This window comes from Hemibagrus wyckioides, linkage group LG03 (genome assembly GCF_019097595.1).
Source record: "Hemibagrus wyckioides isolate EC202008001 linkage group LG03, SWU_Hwy_1.0, whole genome shotgun sequence".
In the NCBI taxonomy this organism is placed as follows: Eukaryota; Metazoa; Chordata; class Actinopteri; order Siluriformes; family Bagridae; genus Hemibagrus; species Hemibagrus wyckioides.
In genome coordinates, this window is record NC_080712.1 from 20,763,485 (window position 1) to 20,788,342 (window position 24,858).

The 24,858-nt window shown below is 40.6% G+C and overlaps 2 protein-coding genes across 6 annotated transcripts; both read left to right on the forward strand.

Moving 5' to 3' along the window:
• Positions 1-247: 247 nt before the first annotated feature.
• On the forward strand, positions 248-15,208 carry stox1 (storkhead box 1). Its single transcript, XM_058386734.1, has 4 exons — positions 248-757; positions 11,969-12,121; positions 12,251-14,531; positions 14,755-15,208. Exons 1-4 carry the CDS (start codon positions 442-444, stop codon positions 14,906-14,908), a joined length of 2,904 nt encoding a protein of 967 aa, XP_058242717.1. The 5' UTR covers positions 248-441; the 3' UTR covers positions 14,909-15,208.
• A 3,329-nt stretch (positions 15,209-18,537) lies between these two features.
• Positions 18,538-23,859, forward strand: si:ch211-198a12.6 (uncharacterized protein LOC563253 homolog). Of its 5 annotated transcripts, none has more exons than XM_058383422.1 (3): positions 18,538-18,714; positions 20,183-20,222; positions 20,379-23,859. In XM_058383422.1, exon 3 carries the CDS (start codon positions 20,512-20,514, stop codon positions 22,087-22,089), a length of 1,578 nt encoding a protein of 525 aa, XP_058239405.1. In that variant the 5' UTR covers positions 18,538-18,714; positions 20,183-20,222; positions 20,379-20,511; the 3' UTR covers positions 22,090-23,859. The 5 variants fall into 5 exon arrangements, with proteins under 5 accessions (XP_058239405.1, XP_058239423.1, XP_058239397.1 ...); XM_058383440.1 differs by having other exon boundaries at positions 18,538-18,706; XM_058383414.1 differs by lacking the exon at positions 20,183-20,222.
• The last annotated feature ends 999 nt before the right edge of the window (positions 23,860-24,858 follow it).

Here is a 24,858-nt window from a genome sequence, read left to right on the forward strand (position 1 = left end):
CATTAAAAGTTGTCTTCACTGGAACTAAGGAGCCAAGCCCAACCCCTGAAAAACAACCCCTGAATTCACTGATTTGCAGGGGTGTCCCAAAACGTTTGGCAATACAGTATATCTTCTCACACACCCTAGTGCAGTAGCATGGCAGATTGTGTTTTGGAAGCAGGCTGTGTTCTTTGATTGGTTCATGTCTAGAAGCCAAGCTACGTAGCCACGCCCTCATCTACGTCAGCGGCACCCGGTTGCCTTGGGAGCGAAAAGCGCCATACAGACTTGAACGGCGGCGAAGTCGCACCATGATGTGAGGCGATGAAATTGTTTAATATCTATTAGACATAATATATAGATAGTATAAAATAATCTACAGAGTGTGAATGTAAAGAATACGTCGCTTTTGTGTTGCATCGAAATCCTCATGCTAAGGTGAACCAGCACACAGCAGCAATGTCTCAGCAGCCTCAGCAGCGGGTGGTTCAGCTGTCAGCGGCCGCGCTCGCCGTGGTGCTGCGGAAGGACGACGACGACGACGACGACTGTGCGAGCAGCGGCCACGATGTCTTCATGGATTTTAAATCGCAAAATCTGCGCAGCTTCTGGAATAAAAGGCTCGTAAATGCAGTGTCCGAAGTGTACTTTCAAGGCTGGATGGAAAATTCGGTGCTGCTCGTTCAGGGAAGCAGCAGTCATTTGGAGGTGCTGAGGGAAGCGTGGATGCGCAGAGCTCTCAGGTCGCCCAAGGGATACATTATCAAAGCTGTGGGTAGGTTCACTGTAGTCCTCTACATGCATAAATCATACACCTCCATGTGCAGGGTATAGCACAGGTCAGTTCTGCTGTGAATGTCTGGTGCAGAGCAAAATCAAGCTAGGCTGAGTATCATAGGTCTATTTACACAGAACCTTGGTAAGGTCAGCAAGACGGTAGGTCATAAAAAATTTAAAATGACCAGAATAGACTGTTCTCAGTAGGTCAGTGAGGTAATGTCTTTCTGGAGCTCAACTGGACCTTTATATGTGTTATCACAGTCAAGGTTGTGAATAAAAAAAATCTAGTAAATTTCAGGCTACTGAAACACTAAAAACAGAAATAAGGCATCCAGAATAAGTAATCAATCACAGAGCTGCATCTATTCATCTGACAAAGAATGATCATCTCTCTCTAAGTGGATAGTCTCTCTGCATGATCAGCACTTTGTATAAAGCTTCCCTCATCAGTTTTATCGTTATGGACTATCTTTCGCAGAGACCAAGCATATAACTCATTTCTAGTTTAACGTCTGCTGGAAACACATACATATTGGGTGTTTAGGACTTCACCATGCTTGAACTGTGTGTACGTGCAGCATTACTGTATTATTTCCACATGACAGGAAATAAAATGTAAGTGGAGAGTGGCCTTTAACCCCCAAACAGCAACAACACCCTCTCTCCCCTACAGACCCGGATACACACAGCCTACAGTATTGTCTAACCCTTTGAAATTCTTAAGTATCCGGAATACAAGGATTTCTGGTCTTGGAATAATAACTCCCCATTGACAAGAGTTAGGGCTAATGTTTTTACTGGACACATGTTGAGGTGACAGGTCTGTGGTGACAGTGTGGTCGTGGCCCCACACACATGCTCGCTGCTGCTGAACCCACACAAAGCCGTCAGCACCGTGTGAGATCAACCATTTGCTCCTGCTGTCAGGGCAATGGTAGGTGGAGGTCAGCACCGGGAGTGTATGTGAAGGGAGAGCATAAAGCTGTGGAATTTAAGTGGCAAGACCACACAATGGGATTGTCTGCAGTGGTCGGGGTCTTTGGCTCCTTTGGCACATAAACACTTGTGCTTTTGTAACTTCAGGTCAGACAAAAAGCTGTTGCCTTGGTGTGAGCTCAGCCTGTGGCACTGAAATTTACTATCTATTCACCAGGGGTACAGTGCTCAGTTATCTTGTCTTCTGTGGCTGTCCAAGAGACCAGTTTATAAGGCCAGGTCATGGATATTCATTCGCCTTTTCTAACTGCCCGCTGAGTGCCTCAGTTAAGTTAAGTTGTCTTTGTTTGTCACATATACATTACTGCACAGTGAAATTCTTTTCGTCAGCCATGATACAGGGTGGGTTGGGGGCCTTGCTCAAGGTCCCAACAGTGGCAGCTTGGCAGTGCTGGGGCTTGAACCCCGATCATTCAGTCAATGACCCAGAGCCTTAACCACTTGAGCTACCAACACCCCAATTATTTTATAGCTACAAGAATTGGAGTTTCAGTCACTGATAATCTATTGTTCATATTTTTACCTGGGTTAGTTTTGAGTATCTTTTTCACTTTTTTCAAAACCAGTCATGTTATCTTCCACAGTTTCGTTGGTTAGTGCTGCTCTGTGATTACCTATCGTTGATGTGATGATAAATTAGCCCACCACCTCTCATTCCCGTCGTGATTATCAGTGCACATTAACTGTAAAGACGGATGGTTTCCTGTTGTTGTTAAACCTCTCTGGCGGAGGATGAAGAGATCCTGTTCGGTGCAGACAGTCTATTGTATATTGCACTCAGTTGATCTTTGTTAGTTCGAGTTGTTTTCAAGGTCTGTAGTCCAACCCTGTTTACTGCTGTTACAGTGACTAAAGGACGTGAAATTAGACTGAACCTTGCAATTCAGTTTGTTGAGGTTTTTGCTTTGAACAAGGTGTGATTATTAAAAGCCTGGTTTGAATGCTTCTATCTTTTTCCTAAGTCACCTTAAATAATTTCCAAGTGCATTTCAAATAATCAAAAAAAAAAATCGATGCACTAAATGATGCACACCTCAGTGATGTGTATTGACGTGTTTTAATACTCTTAAATGGAAAGTCTTGTCGAGGCCATCTCTGTAATCTGCGCTTATCTGGTGAAATTTGAGGCTGCACCCACAATGGTTGCCTGATCCCTCTGCATTATTGAGTGGCTCCAGACCTAGCTCACAACAGGAGGCAATCTAAGTGCTAAAACATTCACACAGAGCCATACAGAATGCAAGAAAAGTGCCTGGTAATCTGAGCCACCACACTCTTCAGTGGTATATTTGAAGCTGTCATGCATGTTCTAGCTGAAATCGTTTAATTCCTCCTTTCAAGTTGTTGTGTACAACTCTGTGGCCTCCGCACTATTATTAGGAGTTTTCAGTGTTCAGTGGTGCTGTAAGCTAATCTCTGTGTGACAGTGTTTTCGGAGAACTCACCCCTGACTGGTTGTTTTGGAGTCAGATTGCTTGGCCCCAGATCCCTATGTTTTGTAAATGTCTCACATAGAACTGAGGGGTCATTCATTCTCATACGTCTCCTATATCTCAGCATATTAGCCATGACCAGGCTCCATGCTGGTCTGATCTATCCAGAGGGGAACGTCTTGGAGAGCTTACACATTGAAAGTAACCCTCACGGTTAACCAGACACCGAAGGTCACGGCTCCCCTCCTCTCTTCATGGAGCTCATTGTGGATTTGGGCAGATAAACAGTAAATCCAGGTGTGCCCCAGGCACAGATGAGGCCCAGTTCAGCCAACATGTCCTTATAAAAGAACATTTCTTAGTCTCATTAAGGTATAGCTTGCTTTATTTCCAGACATATTAATACCAACATGTTTATGCACTAAACATGCAAATAGCTTTGGTAAATCTACATGCAGTTGCATACAGTGCATTCAAAGTAGCAGTGTGAAATATCTCTATAAGCCTGCAATTATATATTGAAATGAAGCAAAGATAATCCAATAAAACATATCAAAAAAATGATCCTATGCGCTCTATGGATACCTTGTGTAGGAACATTGAGACCTGGCTCTGATTTCTAAGAAGGCTACCACTGGAATGTTTTCTTGTGGTAACCAAACACCAAACCATGGTCTACCACGAGCAGCTGTGTGTGGTGCCTTCCTGACTTCACTGTCTCTTTCCAATGAAACCTTGTACCTTTATCCATCACTGTATTTAAACAAACCTTGACAGGAAGCGGATGGATGAGTTTGAGCCATTAGATCTCATCACTGGAGTTGTCCTCACAGACACGCTGCCTATTTTTTACCATGCCACATTTTAAACCTGAAATTAATCTGACATGAAATTATTTCTTTCGATTGTGGAAGCTCTGTTGTTGTTTCAGTCTATGAATCAGCCCAGGACTATTCATGATGTTTGTTCATTAAAGAAAATTAGAGATGTTTGTGTGGGTTGTTATAATTTTTTCCCTTTCAGGATGTAGCTGAGTCTGGCTTCTTTTATAAGCTCTAACATGGAACATGACCTTCCCGAAACTGACCTCTGAAAGTAGACTGGACATCGTTTGCTACATCCTTTTCCCATTTGCGGAAGCTTCATAAGCAAACGGAGACCTGGTCTGCTAAACATGTTTCTAAAAAAAAAAACCCTTCCCTACAGATAAGCAGAAAGACGTTTCCCTCTGCCGTTTTGTGAATCCCACCTCGCTCTCATTTTCTTGCTGCTTTTCTTGTGGAAGGAAATTTTATCAAGTAAATTTACAGTCCAGTGAAGATTTTTACCTCCAAAAAGGGATTCCGACTTCCCTGCCTTAGTTTCATGCTCTTGCTTGACTGAAATCAAGACATACTGTGCATTTAACTCTAAAGCTGTTCAGGATTTAGACCATGATTAAGCTGTTACATTGGTTAAGGCCTCCCAGTGTAAGGATAACAAACTTTGAATCTGATGTAGTTCAGTCCTAGTTGGAGGAAATAGCTCTCATCTGGTGTGAATTACTGTCATGGAGCTTGATTAGTGGTGTGTGAGTGCTGTAAACTTTAGGCCTCACCAGCTTCTGGAGGTGAGACCAGCCAGAAACACCTGGAATGTCTAAACATCTCAAAGAGCAAATCTTGTAAAATGGAGCTCTCACTATTTTTTCTGGACATTTTCTCTGTCAAACAAGCTCTATAGAGAGCAGGGAACAACAGGGTGAGTGAAGATGCAGGGGAAATATTTCTGTGACAGGGTATGTAGCATTTGATTGATTTTGAAATAAATTTAAGAGAGATTCATTTAATCAAATCAAACATTCTTTGAAAAAATGCTAAACTTGCTGATTGTGTAAAATATGACGTTAGTATATTCTGATGATATACTAGCATTCTCTTGAAATGTCTTGAGCTTTGTATTTTCTAAGCTGTATTTGCTCAGCAGTGTCCTTTAACAAACATTTGGCACAAGTTTACAAATGTCACTGACCCTCGCTTTTTGTAAAATGGTGCCAGATGTTTGGTAAGGTTACTTGGGTTACTCTGGTGCCTGCAGTGAACATATATGCATTTAACACTCTTTTATATTTGCATATTTCCAAACATGTAGGAGTAACTTTACTATCATTTTGCAAGCTTTGCTATTTTGTCATGGGAAAACCATTTTTGTCTTCATTTTACAACTTGCAGATACCCTGACAAATAAAAAAATATATTTATTGAGCTCATTGGGCTGATTTAAGTGTTAAATCAATAGGAGTAAAGCAATCCAAAAGCACTTAGCGAAGGGTTATTTTCAAGGTTATCTCTTTCCTTTTTCCCCTGCTCAAAACAGAAGTGTAGTTCTAGGGGAACATTCGTTTCTTGTATCAGTATAACCGTGTGAAGCCCATTTTCCAGAGCTTCTCCTGTTAATCATTGCACATGTCCACATAATGATTTCTAGCCTCTTCACTTGGTAATAGTGTCTTTTTGTGCTCCGTCTAACCGGACATAAAACGAGGAACATAAAATAAAAAGTAAATCCGTGTGAAATAGTCAGTGCTGAAGTGTTAAGTATCACTGCAAAAAAAAGAAATGCTGGCTCATGGGGTGAAGAAAAGCTTGACAGTTTGGTCAGTCCTGGGCTGGTGTTTTCAGTTCACTCTAGGAGTCATTCCTGCATACTGGTTTTAGACAGCTACTCTTATGATACATAATTAGTAACACATGGATGAGAATGGCTCAGCAGTGAGGCCTCACATCTCCAGACACCAGAGTTTCATCCAAAGCCCCGGTTTGTGTCTGCAGAATTTCACATCTTCACACCGAAATTTCTTCCAGCATATCTTTGTTAAAAGGTTGCATCTCGAACCCCTAAAGCGTTCTTTGACTTCTTTGACAGTAAAGGGGTTTTCTTTCCAATTAGGGTAACAAGTAGAGCCATTGTAGTAATGAAGAACCTTTAACTCTTTACTGAAATAAAGCCAAGACTTTTACTGCTGCATTACGAAACATGCATCTTGTAGCAAAATGACAAGCCATTAATGTCTTAACTCACTAAAAGTAATAGAATAAAAGTACATCAGTGTAAAAGGATTAAGACAGCTCATGACTGTTCTAGGTGATTAATGCTGATGTTTCTGAACAGCACACCAGATGCTGAGAGCTTTGATTTTTAGGCTCCTATGTCATATATACATATACATTGTGAGCAAAACCGCAGTGGAATTTGGTTAAAGGCTGGTGGCTTTCAACATCAATCCTTTCTTCAAGGAAATCAACTAATCACAGAGCTGATGAGACTGGATTTATTGCCTCCATTCTTCATGCATGGCGCGCACGATCAGACTCGTCCCTCTCAGTTAGACAGTGAAGCTGTACTGAGACCAGGTGGAATTGCACAACTCATGGTAGCTGTGCTGATTGCGGCTGCATTGAGTGGGTACAATGCAGACAGAGCTGAGAAGATACAGAGATCTAAAGATTAATACCATGTTAAAGTTAAAACAGCACACGGGGAACTATTTTGCAAGAGGGATTAGACTGCAGAACCAAGTGATAAAGGACATGCCTGGATTATGAGTTCAGCTAATAGTCACATGCAGGGATGAGAGATATGAGAAAAATATCATCTCACAATTAAAAGATAGATAGATAGATAGATAGATAGATAGATAGATAGATAGATAGATAGATAGATAGATAGATAGATAGATAGATAGATTATTAATCCTATGAGGAAAATTCTTGTGCTACAGCAGCTCAGACAGTTATAAGATACAACAATGTAAAATTTTATATATATTTATATTTTGTATATATATATATATATATATATATATATACACAAAATATAAATATATATATATTTTATATATATAATATATATATATATAAAAAGACAAGTATATTCAATATATATTTACAAATATATTTAACATATTACATACACTTACTTTATATAATTGAAGTACTTTATTTATATAATTTATGTTTATATATTTTTAAATAATATGCATTAATTATAAATTTTTTAAATAATTAAACATAGATTATTTTATTGAAATATATAAACAGTGAAAAGGAGAAAAATCTGTACATTTTTTAAAAAACATTTTACACAAATTTCGAACATCAAATCAGCTGCTTTAAGTCAGGATTTAATGAGATTTATTTAACAAAACGTAAAAAGAAATATTAGAATATACACACGTGCATGTTCTGACATACAATTATTATGTTATCAGCATTATCATAATATCAGTATTATGTCATCATATCACTCAGCCCTGATTCCATGGTCCAGACAAAGCTCGTAAAAACGGATTTCTCCCCAATATTTGGACTACACTGACTGAATCTGATTGGACTAGTTGTTTGACAGATGTACAGCGGCTTTATGATCAATAAGTAGACACAGTGTTGCTTGGTTTCTATATTCGGATGAATGAATAAAAGCTCAGACTGAGTAATCATGTCAATGTTTTCCAGTTCAGGAAGTTTCAAGCTAAGACATTTGTTCTAAATCTATACTAGTCTAGAAATAGCTAAATACACTGAGCTTCATTAGACTGCTTGCACAGGTTAGCTTTTATCCACAACCTTCCTCCTCCCAGAGGAAAAATCACGTTCGGAGAAATGCCTCTGCATTTGCTTTTGCTAACTACTTTTGGACTGAGCAGAGTGGACTGAAGGGAATCTTGTTAGTGGTCGTGATGAGGAATGAGCCTCACCACATGAAAATAGGATCTTTATTAGTTCTAGGGGTGTCTCCCCTCCTCCCTCCCTCTCTCTCTCTCTCTCTCTCTCTCTCTTTCTCTCTTTCTCTCTCTCTGTATGTGTGTGTGTGTTACTACATCTAATTACCTCTGTGGTTTGCCCGTATGAAAACTTTAGACTGAAACCACACAGATGACTAAATTTACTCTAGTTGGGATGCATCCTGTCTGAAATTATTTTTCCAGCCCAGATCATATAACCACAACTTAAACAAATATAATACAACTATATTTTATGTAGGGAATAAATCTGTCAAAAACAAACCAGATTTTGTCTTAAAAAGGGCAAAAATCTACATTGCTTTAGTACTACAAGCATCAGCAGTTCATGTGACTGTTAATAAGTTGTGCATAATGAGTTACTGTACACAAAGATCATCAAATTGTTCGTAATATCAGTGATCTAGTGTGATATGATAATTGAGTGCAGTGGTATTTAGGTAGTCCGTAAAGGGCTACAATCTGACAAGAAGGTGCTGGTTTGTAAGTCGTTTGTAAGTGATTAGAGTTACGCTAAAAAACTGCAAATGAACATGTAAATTTGTCATGTTTGACATTTGGCATCTGCTTTCACTTGGAGAAAAATGGTGCTTAAACAAAACATTCTTTCATCCAGAGTGTACAAACACCATATCAAAAATCTAGGCTATTATCTTTGTTAGATAACATTCAGACATTGGTCCAAAGCACAAGAAAGGCCACCTCAAATGGAAGTCAGTGCTTACATTTCCTTTAGTTTTCGTCCATTCTGTTTGTGCTTTTGTGCCATGCCCTGTAGTTACCATGGTACCTGGCGGACTATTCATGGTAAATGAGACAAAGGTCTTAATGTCTTCAAGCAGCCTCAAGTTACGACGAACACACAAATTTTGCCCCTGAGAGAGTGTGGAAGTTACATTTCACGCCATCGGCGGTCACCTAAATTCATTAATCCATTCATGGTTTTCCACCTGTTTCTGAAACTAAAGCACAGCTAAAATGTAAACATGGATTTATAGTACAGTTTCAAGGTGCTGTAAGTATATATTGTTTAAAAGCATTGACCTAAGGCTTGTGTTGTTTTTAGTGAGGTTTGGTGTGTTTAAGGAACTTTTTATTTTGATGAAAATGTTTGTTCTCATTGAATAAACCTGTACAGAGAAATGTTCTCGTTTAATAAAATGTTTGATGCAATTTGTACAGTAATTAGTGAGAAATTGTGTATGTCAATGTTTCCATATTCAATATAACAAAAAGAAAGTGGCTGACGAGATTTAGAAACAGCAAAACAAGCAGGATCTGGACCTCAGTGTCCTCATAGCTAGGCATGACCTTGCTTCTGCAAGTGAAATAAGACACAGCTTTATAAGAGGAGTGTGGATTTTTCCCCCCTGGTTCCTCTTTCAGTGGCCCCAGATTGAAGGATCAAATACGCTATAGGGAAAGATGGAGAATATAAACTTATTTTTTAATAAGTGTGAGTTTATCCTGGTCAAGGTGGATCCAATGCTTATTCTGAGAATCCTGGGCTTGGGGTTGGAATACACCCCGGATAGGACTCTGGTCCTTTATTGGGCACTGAGCATACACATTGACACCTCAGGGAAATTCAATCTCAGCCAATCCACCTCGTGATACGCATACAGACAGAATGAGAACATGCAACTAAATTCTGTTCAAAAAGGAGCTCAAGCTCAGGATCAAATCAGGACCCTGGAGCTGCCAGGAGCCCGCTAAAACACTGTGCTGCCCAGAGAAAGCATATAGAAACAGAAAAGAGGAATGAGACTAGAGTTATCTCTATACGCTCAAGATAAGGAGACTTATACTCGCTTCGATCTGTTGAATACATCCACCAACAGAGGAAGTCAACACTTCAGTCAGGATGGTAGATATTTACTTTGGATCAGGGATTCATAAAGATAAAAAATCGAATAGAAAAGTGTGTGTGTTCAGACTTGTGTGATATAAAAGTTGCATAAGAGAGAAATGCCTCTCGTAATGTAGTAGTGAACTTGGGTAATAATCATGAGTAAAGACAAAATGTGTGCCCTCGAGCCACTGCAATGTGTGTGGTGTGCAATGTGTGCACTTTTTTTTGTAGAGGAATGAACAATATATTTTGGGCTGATAAAATCAATAGACTGATGTAACTGACCAAAAGCATGGACATTTTCTCTTAAAATAGTATATAGGAGATGAGCCAGCTCACAAGAGCTGAGTGGCCAATATGCAACACATGGTGAGCTGTTACTATTTAATATCATCCAACTAAAATAAAGAATACATTTACTCACAGTAATTATATATGTGATGTGCGTTCGCTTTCAACTTGAAGAAAAGAAGAAGAAAAGACCATAACCCTGTAATCTCCTGCTTATGATTAATCCATTGTGGTGAATTAATTAGCAGGTTACTTCTAAAAAAAAATGTAGAGATACTTAGTTGTACATTGAACACACACAGACACACACACACTTGTTCATGTTTATGGATAGTTAATGCTGTATTCATGGTGCCATGTCAGTGCTCTCTTCCAAGATAGATGTATTAAAGTCACTCAACATGGTAAGAGTGGTAAAAATAAACATGGACACCTCCACGAAAGCGTGTCTCTTAAAAAAAAAAAAACTAATAGAATTACTGTAAATACTTCAACTGCATTTTTATAGTTGCAGGCCTGAGTGCTGATCTATTATAGTAAATATCAAATATTCATGCAGCAGTTTGGTCTGAAATTGCAGTGCAGCAACAACAGCAAACAAAAGCAAGTAGAACTGGCAACAAGTTAGCTGGTTAATGTTAGTGAAAATTCTGATCTTGATGATTACATTCTCAAAACAGCAAGTAGTATGGTCAATTTCCTGGATTTAATCAAGTACTGTGTCGGTATATTAACTGATGTGAAGTCACTCATGCTGTAAACTCATTTAAAAGTAGAGAAGGGAGATGTGTGTGGAACAGGGAAGGAGCTGGTAGATGAGAAGATTACACCATGATGATGAGATGAAATTTTATGTTTTCAGTTTTTACCAGTATCATCTGGGGAATTAGGACTCTGGTTAGAATAATATATATTCATACACCGATCAGCCATAACATTATGAGCACTGACAGGTGAAGCTCCTCATCATGGCACCTGTTAGTGGGTGGGATATATTAGGCAGCAAGGAAACATTTTGTCCTCAAAGTTGATGTGTTAGAAGCAGGAAAAATGGGCAAGCGTAAGGATTTGAGCGAGTTTGATGAAGGGCCAAATTGTGATGGCTAGACCACTGGATCAGAGCATCTTCAAAACTGCAGCTCTTGTGGGCTGTTCTGCAATGGTCAGTATCTATCAAAAGTGGTCCAAGGAAGGAACAGTGGTGAACCGGTGACATGGGCAGCCAAGGCTCATTGATGCACATGGTGAAGGTTGTCCCATGTGATCCGATCCAACAGATGAGGTACTGTTGCTCAAATTGATAGAACTGATAGAAAGGTGTCAGAATACACGGTGCATGACGGGTCAGGGATGTTTGGCAGCAAAATGGGGACTGACATAATATTAGGCAGGTGGTCATAATGTTATGCTTGATTGGTGTATATTATAATAAAATGTTAACAAATAACAGATGTTCTTTTTCATTTTATAATAGCTTTGATATAATATGTGACTATTTCTCTAAAGAATATTTTCTCTGCCTACTCAAAGAAGTAAAAGTTCCAGAAATTCTTTCTGTTTCATAAAAATGTCACCGCTTTATATATTGTAATATTCTCCCTATAATTAAGCCGAATGCCTAAAAAAGTTCCAACTCTTTTATGTCCTAGCTTGGAGCATTAAGGATAAGGTTCTTATGTGGTTTTAGGTCTTGTGTCATGTCTGAAAACAAGGTGTATGAAACTTTTTAATGTATCCGATTTGGCTAGCTTTGAAGACTGCTCTCAGTCTGCTTTTCTAATGTTCAATGCAAATATGTTTCTGTGTTAAATATGAGATGAAAATTAATAGAAATTCCTTATGTGTTTTCCTCAGGTGATTTGTCTCCAGTACAAATGTCACCTATCTGTCAGTCGCAGTTTATTCCACTGTCTGAGGTACTGTGCTCTGTCATATCCGACATGAATGTTGCTCATGTCATGGTCAACCAGGAAACACTAATTAATCACATGATGAAAGCCCATCCAGGTACCACATTATAACATATTCATAACCCATTCCAATATTAATCAGTATTTATGAAAAACCTCAACCTAGTCAGATCTTTAACACTGCAATGTTTAGTAAAAATTTCTTTATGATGCTTTTCATTTTAAGGAATGGCCATTCCCACTCAAGAGATCCTCTACAATGCTCTGGGAGCTCTCATTAAAGAGAGAAAAATCTACCACACTGGAGAGGGATACTTCATTGTTACACCTCAAACATACTTTATCACCAACAACATGGTGAAGGAGAAGAACTGGTGGACAGGCGATAATGACCATATCTCTCCTCCTCCCATCACGTACCTGATGAGCAATGAGAGCTGCATGGATGCTTCTACTGAAGTACCCCTTATGGCTCACTGCAAGTCCTGTAGTTGCTTTACACCTCAACAAACTGCCCCTCCTTCTGTCCAGGAGCAGTCTATCAACTTAAGTGAATGCACTGGGAAAAGCCTTAAGTGGCCCAGAGAACATAAGCCAACAGTCCAACACCAATCCACATCTACGGCAGCAGACTACCAGGCGAGCGAAATCAGCAAGTCTACAGTCACTAGCCGTAAGGACAAGGAAAAACCTGGACGTAAATTCGGCCTCAACTTGTTTCGGCGTAACACGGGAAAGAAGGAGAACAAGCTAAAGAAGGAATATGCCACCTTCTCTGGACAGTTCCCACCAGAGGAATGGCCAGTCAGGGATGAGGATGATCTTAATAACCTTCCCAGAGATTTGGAGCATGCTATCATTAAACGGATCAACCCTGAGCTAACTGTTGATAACCTCGTCCGCCATACAGTCCTAATGAAGAAATTGGAAGAGAAGGCAGAGAGAGTGACCAAGGCCCTGACTACTGACAAAGGCATGTCCACAGAGATCCTGCTCCCTAAGCAAAGGCACCATTCAACCAAAGCTAGTGGCAGAAGATTAGCCTCGAAAGCCAGTCGAAGCAAAAGGAGAGTTCCCTCTGTAAAAGAGAAACAGAGGACAAAGAGTAAGGATGTTCCATGTGATGAGGATTTACAGGGAGATGATCTCATCCCATCATGCCTCAGGCCTGAATTAATCCAAGAGGAGCCTGCTCATCACGAGGACTGTGCAGGTTTAGATGCAAAATTTGTCTATAAGAAACGCATAGAGGATCCGTTTCAGCTGATGCCAGTAAGTCACACAGCCGTCAATCATAAGGAACAAAGGAGGAGGGAAGCCAAGACGTCGAGTCGACGAGAGCGAGCGGGCCACAGGTCAAAGTCCTGGGATCCGCACTGTGTGAAAGGGATCAGTGAAGAGATGCAAAAATCCTGCATGCTGTTGGACAGGTCATGTGAACAGCTTCATGAAAGAGGGCTGAATTTGGATTCTACCATGGAGGCTAAAACAATCCAAGAACTTCCTGGAGACTACAGCTCTTTCTACCCCGAGAACAGCACACTGAGGATAGAAGACAAAATCAAACAGAAAGACAGAGAGTTCAGCAATGGGAGAGCGAAGCCGACAAAAGTTTTACAAGAGAGAGATTTAAAAGTTATTTCTGATCAAAAACTTGGTACGGACCTTGCTTCACTTTCATACGAAACAACAGAGCTACCCGTGTCATGGCCCAAACCTTCAGTTCGGTGTAGATTGTCTCTACATCTAGTTAACGGCAAAGATGAATCTGACCACTGTCCTGACCTTCTCTCCTCACATCAGCAAACTGGCAGCATGACAAGCAGCCATCACCTGGCCAACAGCGAGAGGGTACACAGAAACACAAGCCATGCAGACAGTGAAGTACACACTGATACAGAGCAGCACATTTACCAGAATATTGAAGATGAAGATGATGGATGTAGCTCCCTCTACCTGAATGAGGAGCATGTCAATGAGTTAGTTCACCCTGGCACATCTCGCTGCCGTGAGCCAGTCTGTTTTGACGGGAACTGGGACAGCTCTTTCATAGAAGAAAACATATTAACTCTTCGTCAAGACACCAAACGAGTCGCACAGAGACAGCATGAATACAGGTGGCCTCAAACTGAGCACAAGCCTGGCTTGTCCCACCTACCAGCAGATTGCATTCCTGTGGGAAAGCCGCAACACGTGGATGAGAAACTGAATAAACCCAGCCCAGGACACTCGGAGCCCACGGACACTCTGGACGTCAGTATCTTTGATTACAGTCACACGAGCGAGAGAGGCTCAGACACTGAAACAGTACTGAAGTCCGCAGATGATGATGAAGACCAAGCCAGCCACTGGGTTTGTCACTCACAGGACTACAAACAGAATCAATCAGTGAATGCTGATAACCTTCAACCTGCAAGCCTGGGTCACTGCGATCGTACCGGTGTCTGTCCGAGTGAAACAACAGAGAATCAGAGCAACACAGCAGACAGCGGGATTGACTCTCCGAGGTTAGTCACTCCTATTGGTCTGGAATCTGAATGAAATAAACCTGATCATTATTTGAAGACGTTGTATTATATCAGCTCAGTTTTTAAGCTTTGTGAAGGTGGATCAAAACTGAATTTAGGCTTTGATTAACTGCACTGAAAACACACTTTTATAAAACTGTAATAAAACTATTATTTTTCACTTCATTACAGGGAATTTAGCTTTGTTTTTGTTTATTCGCAGGACACGCATGAGTCTAATCTCATCCAACTCTGTGATACTGCAAGGGCTGAAACGACGTACTTTCCTGCAGAACCTTGAAAAGCTCCACTCCAAAACCAACGGCATTCATCCTCAAAGTTCCCTGCTCCAGCTCACTCCTGTCATGAATGTGTGAACAGCAGGGTGTAGATTCACACACTGTGCTCTGAGCTCGCTCACCCACCTCTGTATAATTGTGCATATTTATAGCTATTTCATGTAAATATTTTTTGTTGATACAATATTGAGCAGCGCATGTGGTATTCTGGGGTAACTGGACTAGCTAGGCTTTTTTTTTATAGATTTTTTTTTAGTAGCTATTTTTAGTACTGAGCTACTCTGTTTATAAAGAGGGTGGCATTAGTTAAATTAATCCTTTACACTTCAAATTCCAAACATGAATCCCTTGTAAATTGTGACGAAAAATAAAATGTTTACCGACTAACGTCTGGCCTTCTGTCTTTCATACAGCCAGGAAAGGAGCCGGAAAACTTTAGAGAAACATTAAACAGAGCACTACGGTACCCTGATTACTGATTACAGAGCAGACAGAGACCTAATCTACAACATAAGTTGTTTTTAAGGCTTTTAAAAACAGATACTGTCTGCGAAGTGTAACATCATGCTGTGTTACACAGGTTTTGTGAAGATCATTTATCCATATATGGATTATGTCTGCATAGTTAGCATTTTCATGTGGAAGACTGTTGGAGGAAACAATCTGTATTCTAATGTGTGGCTGTGGAGACACTGACACTGACTGATTACCATTAATATGAAGAGACCCTAAAGCAGTGTCTTGCACATAGAAGGAAACAGTAATCAATGCTGGAATGGTTCATGGATTGCACTGCTTAGTGAGGATATCAGGATTACAGTTGCTTTTTTTTTTTTTTCCAGAAACGTTGTTGTCTAATTAACAGGCACGCTTACATTGCCTGCAGTAACTGACAAAACATGCGGAAGCTCGTGGCTGCCTGTATTAAATTTCATGGGGGTAGGTAGTCGGAGAACAGAAAACTTCATTCTTGCATTGTTCCTATGCCTGTTCTTTTCTTTTATTCTCATTAAACCAATAAAACCTGCTTTGAACGACTGGTTCCAAGCTACAATGAAGGCATAGTCTCACTACAGAGAGTAGTAGCGTGGGACCATCAGGGAAGGATAACATTACAACAAAACCTCAAACAAAATTAAATCAAGAAGCTTTCACACTATATACGTTAATACACTATAATCTACTATCTAGTGGATTTATAAAGTAACCCCATAATAGGCAGTCATTCAGCATAGTCTAATAGCTTGTTTTGAGTGGTTTTAGACATTTCTTTCTTCAGCTGCGTTGGAGCACTAATATCATTAACTAGGGTTGCTAGGATACTGTACAATTTCCAGCCCAGCTACCTCTCAGAAACCACAAAAAAAAAAAGATCTGAAACTAGGAATTCCCAAAACTTCTTTTCTCAGCCTTTGCTTAAGAAACAAAGTCACTGTGATGAACACACTTTATCCACTCCATAATCAATAACGTGCTTCTTTTCAGTCTGTGCAGATGGATAATGAGTATGAGGCAAGAATGCACCTGAGATGAAATGGATGAGTCCAGATTAATGCCTGGATGACAGACAGACAGACAGACAGACAGACAGACAGACAGACAGATAGATAGATAGATAGATAGATAGATAGATAGATAGATAGATAGATAGATAGATAGATAGATAGATAGATAGATAGATAGATAAGGATGGCAGCATTCAATTTCACTGTAAGGTTTTGAAGCCTTTTTTGAGTTGGAAGTCAACACCTTGCAAAAACTGGAGTTTGAACATTAAATACAGCTGGCAAGTGGCAAATACATTGTTATTAATTATTATGTAAAATTCTAAACTGTAGTCATATAATTTGCACAGATACATTGATTTTTCTTTGTCAAGAAAAGATTTTAGAGCTTCATGACTAACTGTGCTACCATAGCTAATGTAAAGTAGTAAGCGAAAATATACTGGTACATAACAGTCACCAACTGCACTCAACACATATTTTGAGGAATAAACGCTGCTCTTCTTTATTTCCATCTTGGTAACATCTGTTAATGGAGTAACTTTACCAAGCTTTTGAGTATTCACTAAGGTCATAACAGTCAACTGATCTGAGCTAGTGTTAGCTGTCCTGGTTATGCAGTCATTTTCTTCACTAACGTCGGTCTGCTAGTTGGGCTCTCAGTACCATGAGCTAGCCAATAGAAATGAGCAACATACTAGAAGAACTGTAAAGAACTTCCTGCTGATGGTCTGTCAGAGGAGTTTCCTGCAAAACAAGTCAAGGCTTTTCTACAGAACTGTCAAGACCCTCAGGTCTGAGGAAAGTGCATGCACGCTCTGGTTCATGAGGCTTGAGTGTAATCTAAAAACTTGAAAAATATTGGGATATATATATCAGGGCCAACTAAACTTGTAAAAAACGACACAACAGTTCCTATATAGTAATTTCTGGAGATATAGCATAAAATGGGCTATTTACTCCTGTCTCATTGACTAAGACGGGAATAGGCGGGGTTATAAACTGTACTGCAGCTCGCCACTAGAGGGCATCAGAGACATGTTGGCTTTTATTTTGGTTTCCTCTAAGGACTGCCACCTAACCTCACTGGGGTAGATCACCGGTAGACCGTGGAAAAAGCGCCCCACGGAGGCTGAAGACCGTCTATCATTTCTAATAAACAAATTTAGAGCTTCTTAAAATCACCTCGCATCAACAAAACTGCCACAGTCAATAACCTAATGTTTTGGCAAAATGAGCACTGTTGTAAATACATTACAGAAAACTTAAGAGCTTTTGAAGAGTGTGGAACACTGAAAATAAGACAGATGCACTGTGTGTTAAGTGATGCTATAAGTAATAGGATCTGTTAAAAGATGATACACTATATTGCCAAAAGTTTTGGGACACCCTTCCAAATCATTGAATTCAGGTGTTGTTTTTCAGGGGTTGGGCTTGACCCCTTAGTTCCAGTGAAAGAAACTCTTAATACCAAGACATTTTGGACAATTTCATGCTCCCAACTTTGTGGGAACAGTTTGGGGATGACCCCTTCCTGTTCCAACATGACTGTACACCAGTGCCCAAAGCAAGGTCCATAAAGACATGGATGAGTGGGTTTGGTGTGGTCTTCTGGGAAGGCTTTCCACAAGGTTTAGGAATGTATTTATGGGAATTTTTGACTATTCCACTATAAGCACATTTGTGAGGTCAGGCACTGATGTTGCACAAGAAGGTCTGGCTCTCAGTCTCCGCTCTATTTCATCCCAAAGGTGTTCTATCAGGTTGAGGTCAGGACTCTGTGAAATTCCTCCACACCAAACTCACTCATCCATGTCTTTATGGACCTTGCTTTGTGCACTGGTGTGCAGGGGTCATCCCCAAACTGTTCCCAAAAAGTTGGGAGCATGAAATTATCCAAAATGTCTTCGTTTGCTGAAGTTCCTTTCACTGGAACTAAGTGGCCAAGCCCAACTCCTGAAATACAACACCTGAAGGGGTGTCCCAAAACTTTTGGCAATATAGTGATAATCTTATGATATCTGAAACCACAGATACTCAGATATCAGGTCATTTGCCACCTTTTTTTCCTCAGTAGAGAGGTTTTGCTCACCCGCTTGTGCATTGAGGAGGTCAGAGTGAGCGCCGGTCCGCTGGGTGGCAGCAGTGGGCAGATAGATCACAGCTCGTCTTTTTGCTCATGCGCTTAAACGCACTTGGCGCCAGAAAGTGTGAGGTGCCAGCGCTCCCGCGGACAGTGTGCGCGAGAGTTTCAGAGCCGAGCTGTGTGGACGCAAACAAGCCCAGATCTTCAGGCCTCCGATTCACCAGACGCCTGCAAACACACAGCACTCCTTCCGCTGTCTTTCACAGCGATCAAGAGGACAAACAGGTCGGAAAGTCTGTAAACCGAGTGTTTATTTTTACTTATTTATTTTTCTAAATGCATAAAATGTTTCGCGCTCCCAAAATTAATCCTAGCTTTCCGATTAAACTTTAGAAGTGAGCCTAGCCAGCTAAGCGGCTAACTAGCGTGCTATAATGACAAGGTATTAGTGTTGAGCCGTAGTCCGGGTTAACGTGATCAAATGTGTATTTTAATACACGCCCTATTGTGGTAATTTAGCAGATTTTAGAAAACGGCTATTGAAATGGTGAACGTCATGGAATTCAATGGCGGTAGCTGGGATGTAGCGCTGGGGTTCGGGCTTTAGCAGCATGGTAGGCCATGTTGTTTCATCGAGCTAAGAATGTGTAACAATTTTCATCGTTAGCTAGCATTATCCTCACTGCTCACTGCTGGCTCGAGCAGAGTTAGCCAGATTTAGGACAGCTAACAACATGCTATATACAAACACATTAGATCATTAAACTCTTCTTTTTCACCACAAAGGACATGCGCTGCCAGTTATGTAAGATGGGGGACGCCTTTCCCGGGCTTTTTGCGAGATTGTTCAGCAGCGGTTTAAGCCATTTTAATCGAAATACGTTTTAAGCATTCGGGATATTCGGTGTAGCTGATTTGTAAACGGTTTGTTGGTGTGTATTTAACGTCGTGTTTAACCGCAGTGTGTTTTCCACCTTACAACAACCGTGTTGTTTCATGGCGGTAGCTGCGCTCGAGCTCGAGTTGCGTAGCTACATTGCTGTTGTGAGGGCGGAAGCTAGCGGCGGCCATTTTAGAGCTAGTTAGCTGTGTTCCAGTCTGAGCTGCACAAGATGCCCACCGCGAAAGGCGTCGTAATTCTCCGAAGAGGCTGAGTCACAATTACTAGTGCACGGCCACTCCGAGACTGGAGCAGGACACCGACAAGACAAGATTAAGTAACTACTCTGAATTTAATCTGTCTGGTCAAGATATGAAAACTACATGATCTACTAGCCAAATTGCTAGTTAGCCGCGCTAGTTAGCAGATATTGCGTGCTTCAGGAAGCTAACTAGCCAAAGCTATTTAGCCAGCTAACTTAGCCAACAATGGGATGCCCATGTTTTTATCCTCGGTAGAGTTAAATGCTGGTTTTGCGTTAATGGTAATAAAGAACGTGTATTACCAGAATTATTAAATCTTCTGCTTTTGGAGGCCATTATGCATAGCTATTGGCTTTAAGAAAATAATGTAAAACTTTGCTTTAACAGGTATACCTAGCCACCCAAGTTAGCTCAAAAATAAATATCGGCTAACACTAGCCATGCAGATATTTGCTAACTAGCTTAATGGTAATAGCCAGGTAGCCTTGTTTGTTTATGTTGTACTCAAGTAGCTTCTCTAAATTTCTCTTTCTTTTAATTGTTCTTATTTGGTAATATGTCTGTTCCCTTGTCTGACACTTATGTTTAGTCTAAAATGTGGTGTTTGTTCTTCACCAGCACCTCAGCACTTCCAGTGTTAGGCTGGTGGTCAGAAAAGGTGCAGTAATCTTCTGTTTTTACAGGTTTAACCAGAAAGTTCAAGTTTACTACCAGGACTACTCTGGATTAACATTAGTTACTGACTTATATTTTTGTTTTCATGTTCTTTATGTGCAGCAAGCATTTGTAAGTTTGTGTTTTGTGTTCCCAACAGGCTAGATCCTCCCGGCTCGGGCTGACCGAAAAGGTCCCAAGCATTTTTGATTCTGAGAAAGCGGTGCTCCTAGAGCAGCGCTAAGTTTCACTTGAACGGGAAGACGGAAGTCGTCAGGCTGGAGTGTGTCCTGATGGCTGAGTCAGAGACTGAGTGTGACACACCAGGCCTTGACACGCTGGGGTCTGAGTGTGTCATAACTCACACGCAAGTCGGTGACTTGCACTATGCAGCGGAGACTGAGATTATGACCCAGGAGGATAAGAGGCTTGACCTGGAAGCCATTCATGGTGATCTTGGGGCTGTGGCTTGTGTTGACGCCGTAACGGAGACAGACCACGACTACACAAAGTCGGAAGTACATGATCCGCAATACTTCGGAGGTGCAGACATGAAAGGCAACGAGGCTCTGCTAGGTGAGGTGCTGCTGAAGACAGAGATGGGTGGAGCCGGTGCAGAGCATGTAGTGAAGGTTGAGTCAGATCATGGAGGAGAGCTGACGGTGGAGTCGGAGAATGGTGTCATCATTCACGAAGCCCAGGGTCTTCAGTGCAACGAGTGCGGGGAGATATTCGGCAGCATGACGGATCTACATCAACACTTCGAATTGCATAAAGCGACTCATCCCTACATTTGTATCCAGTGTGGTGAGAGCTTTGCTGTGGAAACTAGTCTGAGAGGGCACATGAAAATACACATGAAGGAGAAGGGCTATGCCACCACTGGTGTGGAGATGGTTGGTAAGGGGGTCATTGATGCATTCAACCTTAAACCACATCAGATGATGCACTCCCCTGAAAAGCCACACAGATGCTCTGAATGCGGGAAGAGCTTCGCTGCAGCCATCACGCTCAGAGAGCATATGAAAATGCATTCTGATGACAAACCCTACAAATGTACTCAGTGCAGGAAGAGCTTTGTCCGCAGGCGCCACCTAAAGAAACATCAGGAGCTGCATGCTCGTGAGAAGCCATTTACCTGCCCTCAGTGTGGAAAGGGCTTTGCAACTGCTTCTAATTTGAAACAGCATCAGAAGACCCATGCTGGCGAAAAACCACATCGATGCTCCCAGTGTGGCAAGTGTTTTGCGGCAGCAGCCACTCTGAGAGAACACCAGCGAATCCACTCTGGTGAGAAGCCCTACAAGTGTAACCAGTGCAGGAAGAGCTTCGTAAGAAAGCGCCACTTGAAGAAGCACCAGCTGGTGCACCAGGGTGGCAAGCCCTACCGATGCTCTCAGTGCGACAAAGGATTCAATCACTCCTCATCCCTGTCACGACACCACAAAGTCCATCTGGAGGCCAAAATGTATGCCCAGCCTGATAAGGAGTTCCCCTTTGACACTCCTATGAAGAGGGGAATGCTCACAGGCGAAAAGCCATACAGCTGCAACCACTGTGAGAAGAGCTTCAATCATTCTTCATCGCTGTCCAGACACCAGAGAACTCATTCGGATGGGAAATCCTACACTTGTGCCCACTGTGGCAAGAGGTTTAATCATTCCTCTTCTCTTGCAAGACACCAACGTGTGCACTTGGATGAGAAGACCCCATATAGTGCTATTCCCACAGGAAAAGGATTCCCCCCTACTACCATCCTGAAACAGAGGATTCTGCAGAGTGAGAAACCATACAGGTGTTCTCAGTGTGGAAAAGGTTTCAATCACTCCTCCTCCCTCTCAAGGCACCACAGGATTCACGTTGATCAGTAATATCACCATTAAGGTGGCTGTGGTATTTTACACTTTGTCCCAGCTTTGTTTCAGGCCAACCTCAAATTATTTTTGTCTTTATAGAACTAGGCTAAAATGAAAATCTAAGGTTTATTCTGGTTCTATAGACAGATAAAATAATCTTCTGGTTAAGTCATTTAACTTTACATGATAAGGGCGATGAATTTCAATAACTGGTATGATTGCTATTGAGCTGCTCCTGTGCAATGTGCAGATCGAGCTTGCTGCCTTTCATTTGCCATCTGTATGATGTAGCAATTTCATGCTTAATGACCAGGCTAGTTATGCTCTCACTCAGACCCTTGGAAAGAAATTGGGATGGACAACATCGGAGCCTGTTTTGAGCTTTAGACACAATTGGTGACCAAGTAAAAATTTCAGGAGAGATCCACCGCCCACCCCCTAACAAAATCTGTTTAAATCTTTACCCGTCGTCTTATTCATGGCCTGTTAAGATATTATCATTTGTAAATAAGTGTTGATTTTTTTTATATACATATGTATAGGTGCGTGTGCAGTTCTTTTACACATTACACAGAATTTTTGTATGACCCGGTCTGTCTTAGCCGTCTTTATTTCGAAAATAGGATGGTGCTTGAAAGTTTCACTGGCTCCAGGCAAAGGTGCACGTCCGCATAAAATTAGTTTCAAAGTTACTTCAACTTAAGTCACCATTGCTTTCAGCAGCAATTAAAATCGGCTGTGTGGGGGTCAAATTAACTGAACAGGAGAGTTCAACTGTAGCATACTTTCAGTGACGAGCTTGCAGTCAGGCAGCTTCATTCTAAAATGAGCTGCGAGAGACTCGAGCTTCTTGGCAAAATTCAGCCGTTCCTTTTGAATTGTCTGACTTACTGACTGACTTCAGAATACCTAGATTGATAAATCAGTGTATACTTACAATTCAGTGTAATTTGATCTAAATGTTCCCTCTGAAGCATTTCTTAACTAGTTCCCTTTGGTACTATACAACTTGTTACTAATGGGTAAATTGCATATTTGCGTTCAAACCTAACGTCATTGCCGTAGAACTAGTTCAGACATTCATATATATATAATCTGTAGTTAACTTATATTCTGGATACATGCAGCAGATTATCAAAATTTAGTATAATAGATTGTGTGTAATTATCAGTACAATAAAAAATAGCTTGCTCTTGGTTCTTTCTTTCAGAATTCCACGAAGATACACTTTCTACTTAAAGTACTGTGTATGGGGGAAGATCTTTTACATACTGATGTATTTTTTTAAATATGGTTTGGGTAATCTGAAAGGGAAAAGAGGAATACTGTTTTTATGGGGGTGAACATTATATTGAACATTTTTCTTTCTTTCTGAATAATTGTGCTTCAACTCATAGCATAGGCTTTTTTCCATTGTTAGATAGGTGCCTTATTGCATGCTGTGTAGAAATGTATGTTGAGCTGTAATAGAAGAAAAAAAAAAGGTTTGGCTCTTCTCCCTATGTTTGCATACTAACCAACATATTTTACTTTTGACCTTAGGTAAATTCTGTTTCCTTTTCTGTATATGAATATATGTTTATGCTGTTACTGCTGTCTTTTAATTTCCCTGTCCATCAGCTGGTCTCATTGTAGAAAAACGAAAGGTTTAAGAAAAAAAAAAAAGAGAAGTTACAAAACCTTTGATCCATATTTTGATTGCCCTCATAAGTGGTCAGATCTTGTTCCATGTCTTTACTCCATCTTTGAGTGGCACACATGGATAAATAAAGGTTCTTGACTACCGGTTTTGTTTTTCGTTTGCTTTATTCTAAAGGAGTGAATATTTGTCTCATTCAACACTTGTTTGTTACTTGAAACATTTTCTAGTGAAGGTGTTACTTTCTGTAGTTGGAGTCATGTTTTCTTTTTGTAGAAAGAGAATGGTTCGTTTTAAAGGAACTGTTTGTTCATCCAGATTTCTAAATAGGGCTGTGATGACATTTAATGTAATAATGGACTAATCCTACAACTGAACCTACTTTCCTTGTCTGTATGTTACTGTTCACTTGAGTAACTAGAGGATGGAATGTTTTGATGTTAGTGCTGTATAACACTGGTCATCTCCTATTTGTGTTCTGAAAAACCTTTGGGCGATAATGTTTGTTTACGTTTTATGAAGAGGGTAAAATTCATCAGCAGTGGCCTTTGATGCATATAAGACTGTATATAAGATTTATTCCTTTCTGGCACAGGTCACATGTACTTTCTGCAAATGCTAGGCACAGAAATAAAAGCTCATTATGTTATGTAGTTAATGTAAGTGTATGTAGTTCATTTTGATTGGCCCTCTGTGCTGTGCTTTTTCTTTTGGCTACAAAACCATGTTAAGGCTTGATGTCATTTGGGAACATCCCCTGTGCAGGTTTATGTACCTGTATTTTGGGGTCTGTGCTCTTTAGTCTGGTGAGCACAATATGCTTTTAAAAACCTCTGGTATTATCTAATCTGTGGATTTTGGTCTCCAGCCTGTCAACATTTAGTGTTTGTATGCTAGCTAAAACTCAGTCCCCTGGATCATCCTGTATGTGTATAATGTGTTCAGTTTTCTTTCCTCAGTAAATGGCTTTAAATGTTAATCATATATTCAGTTTGGAAGATAATATGCAGCATGACTTTTCCTGTCTGTAGAGGAAGGTGGGCCATTAAAGTTTGGGAGACTCTGCTCTAAACAGTAAATAGACAGATGAGCTGAGGGCTTATATATCACCCACTGATTATAAACACTCTCTCTTAGTAACTACC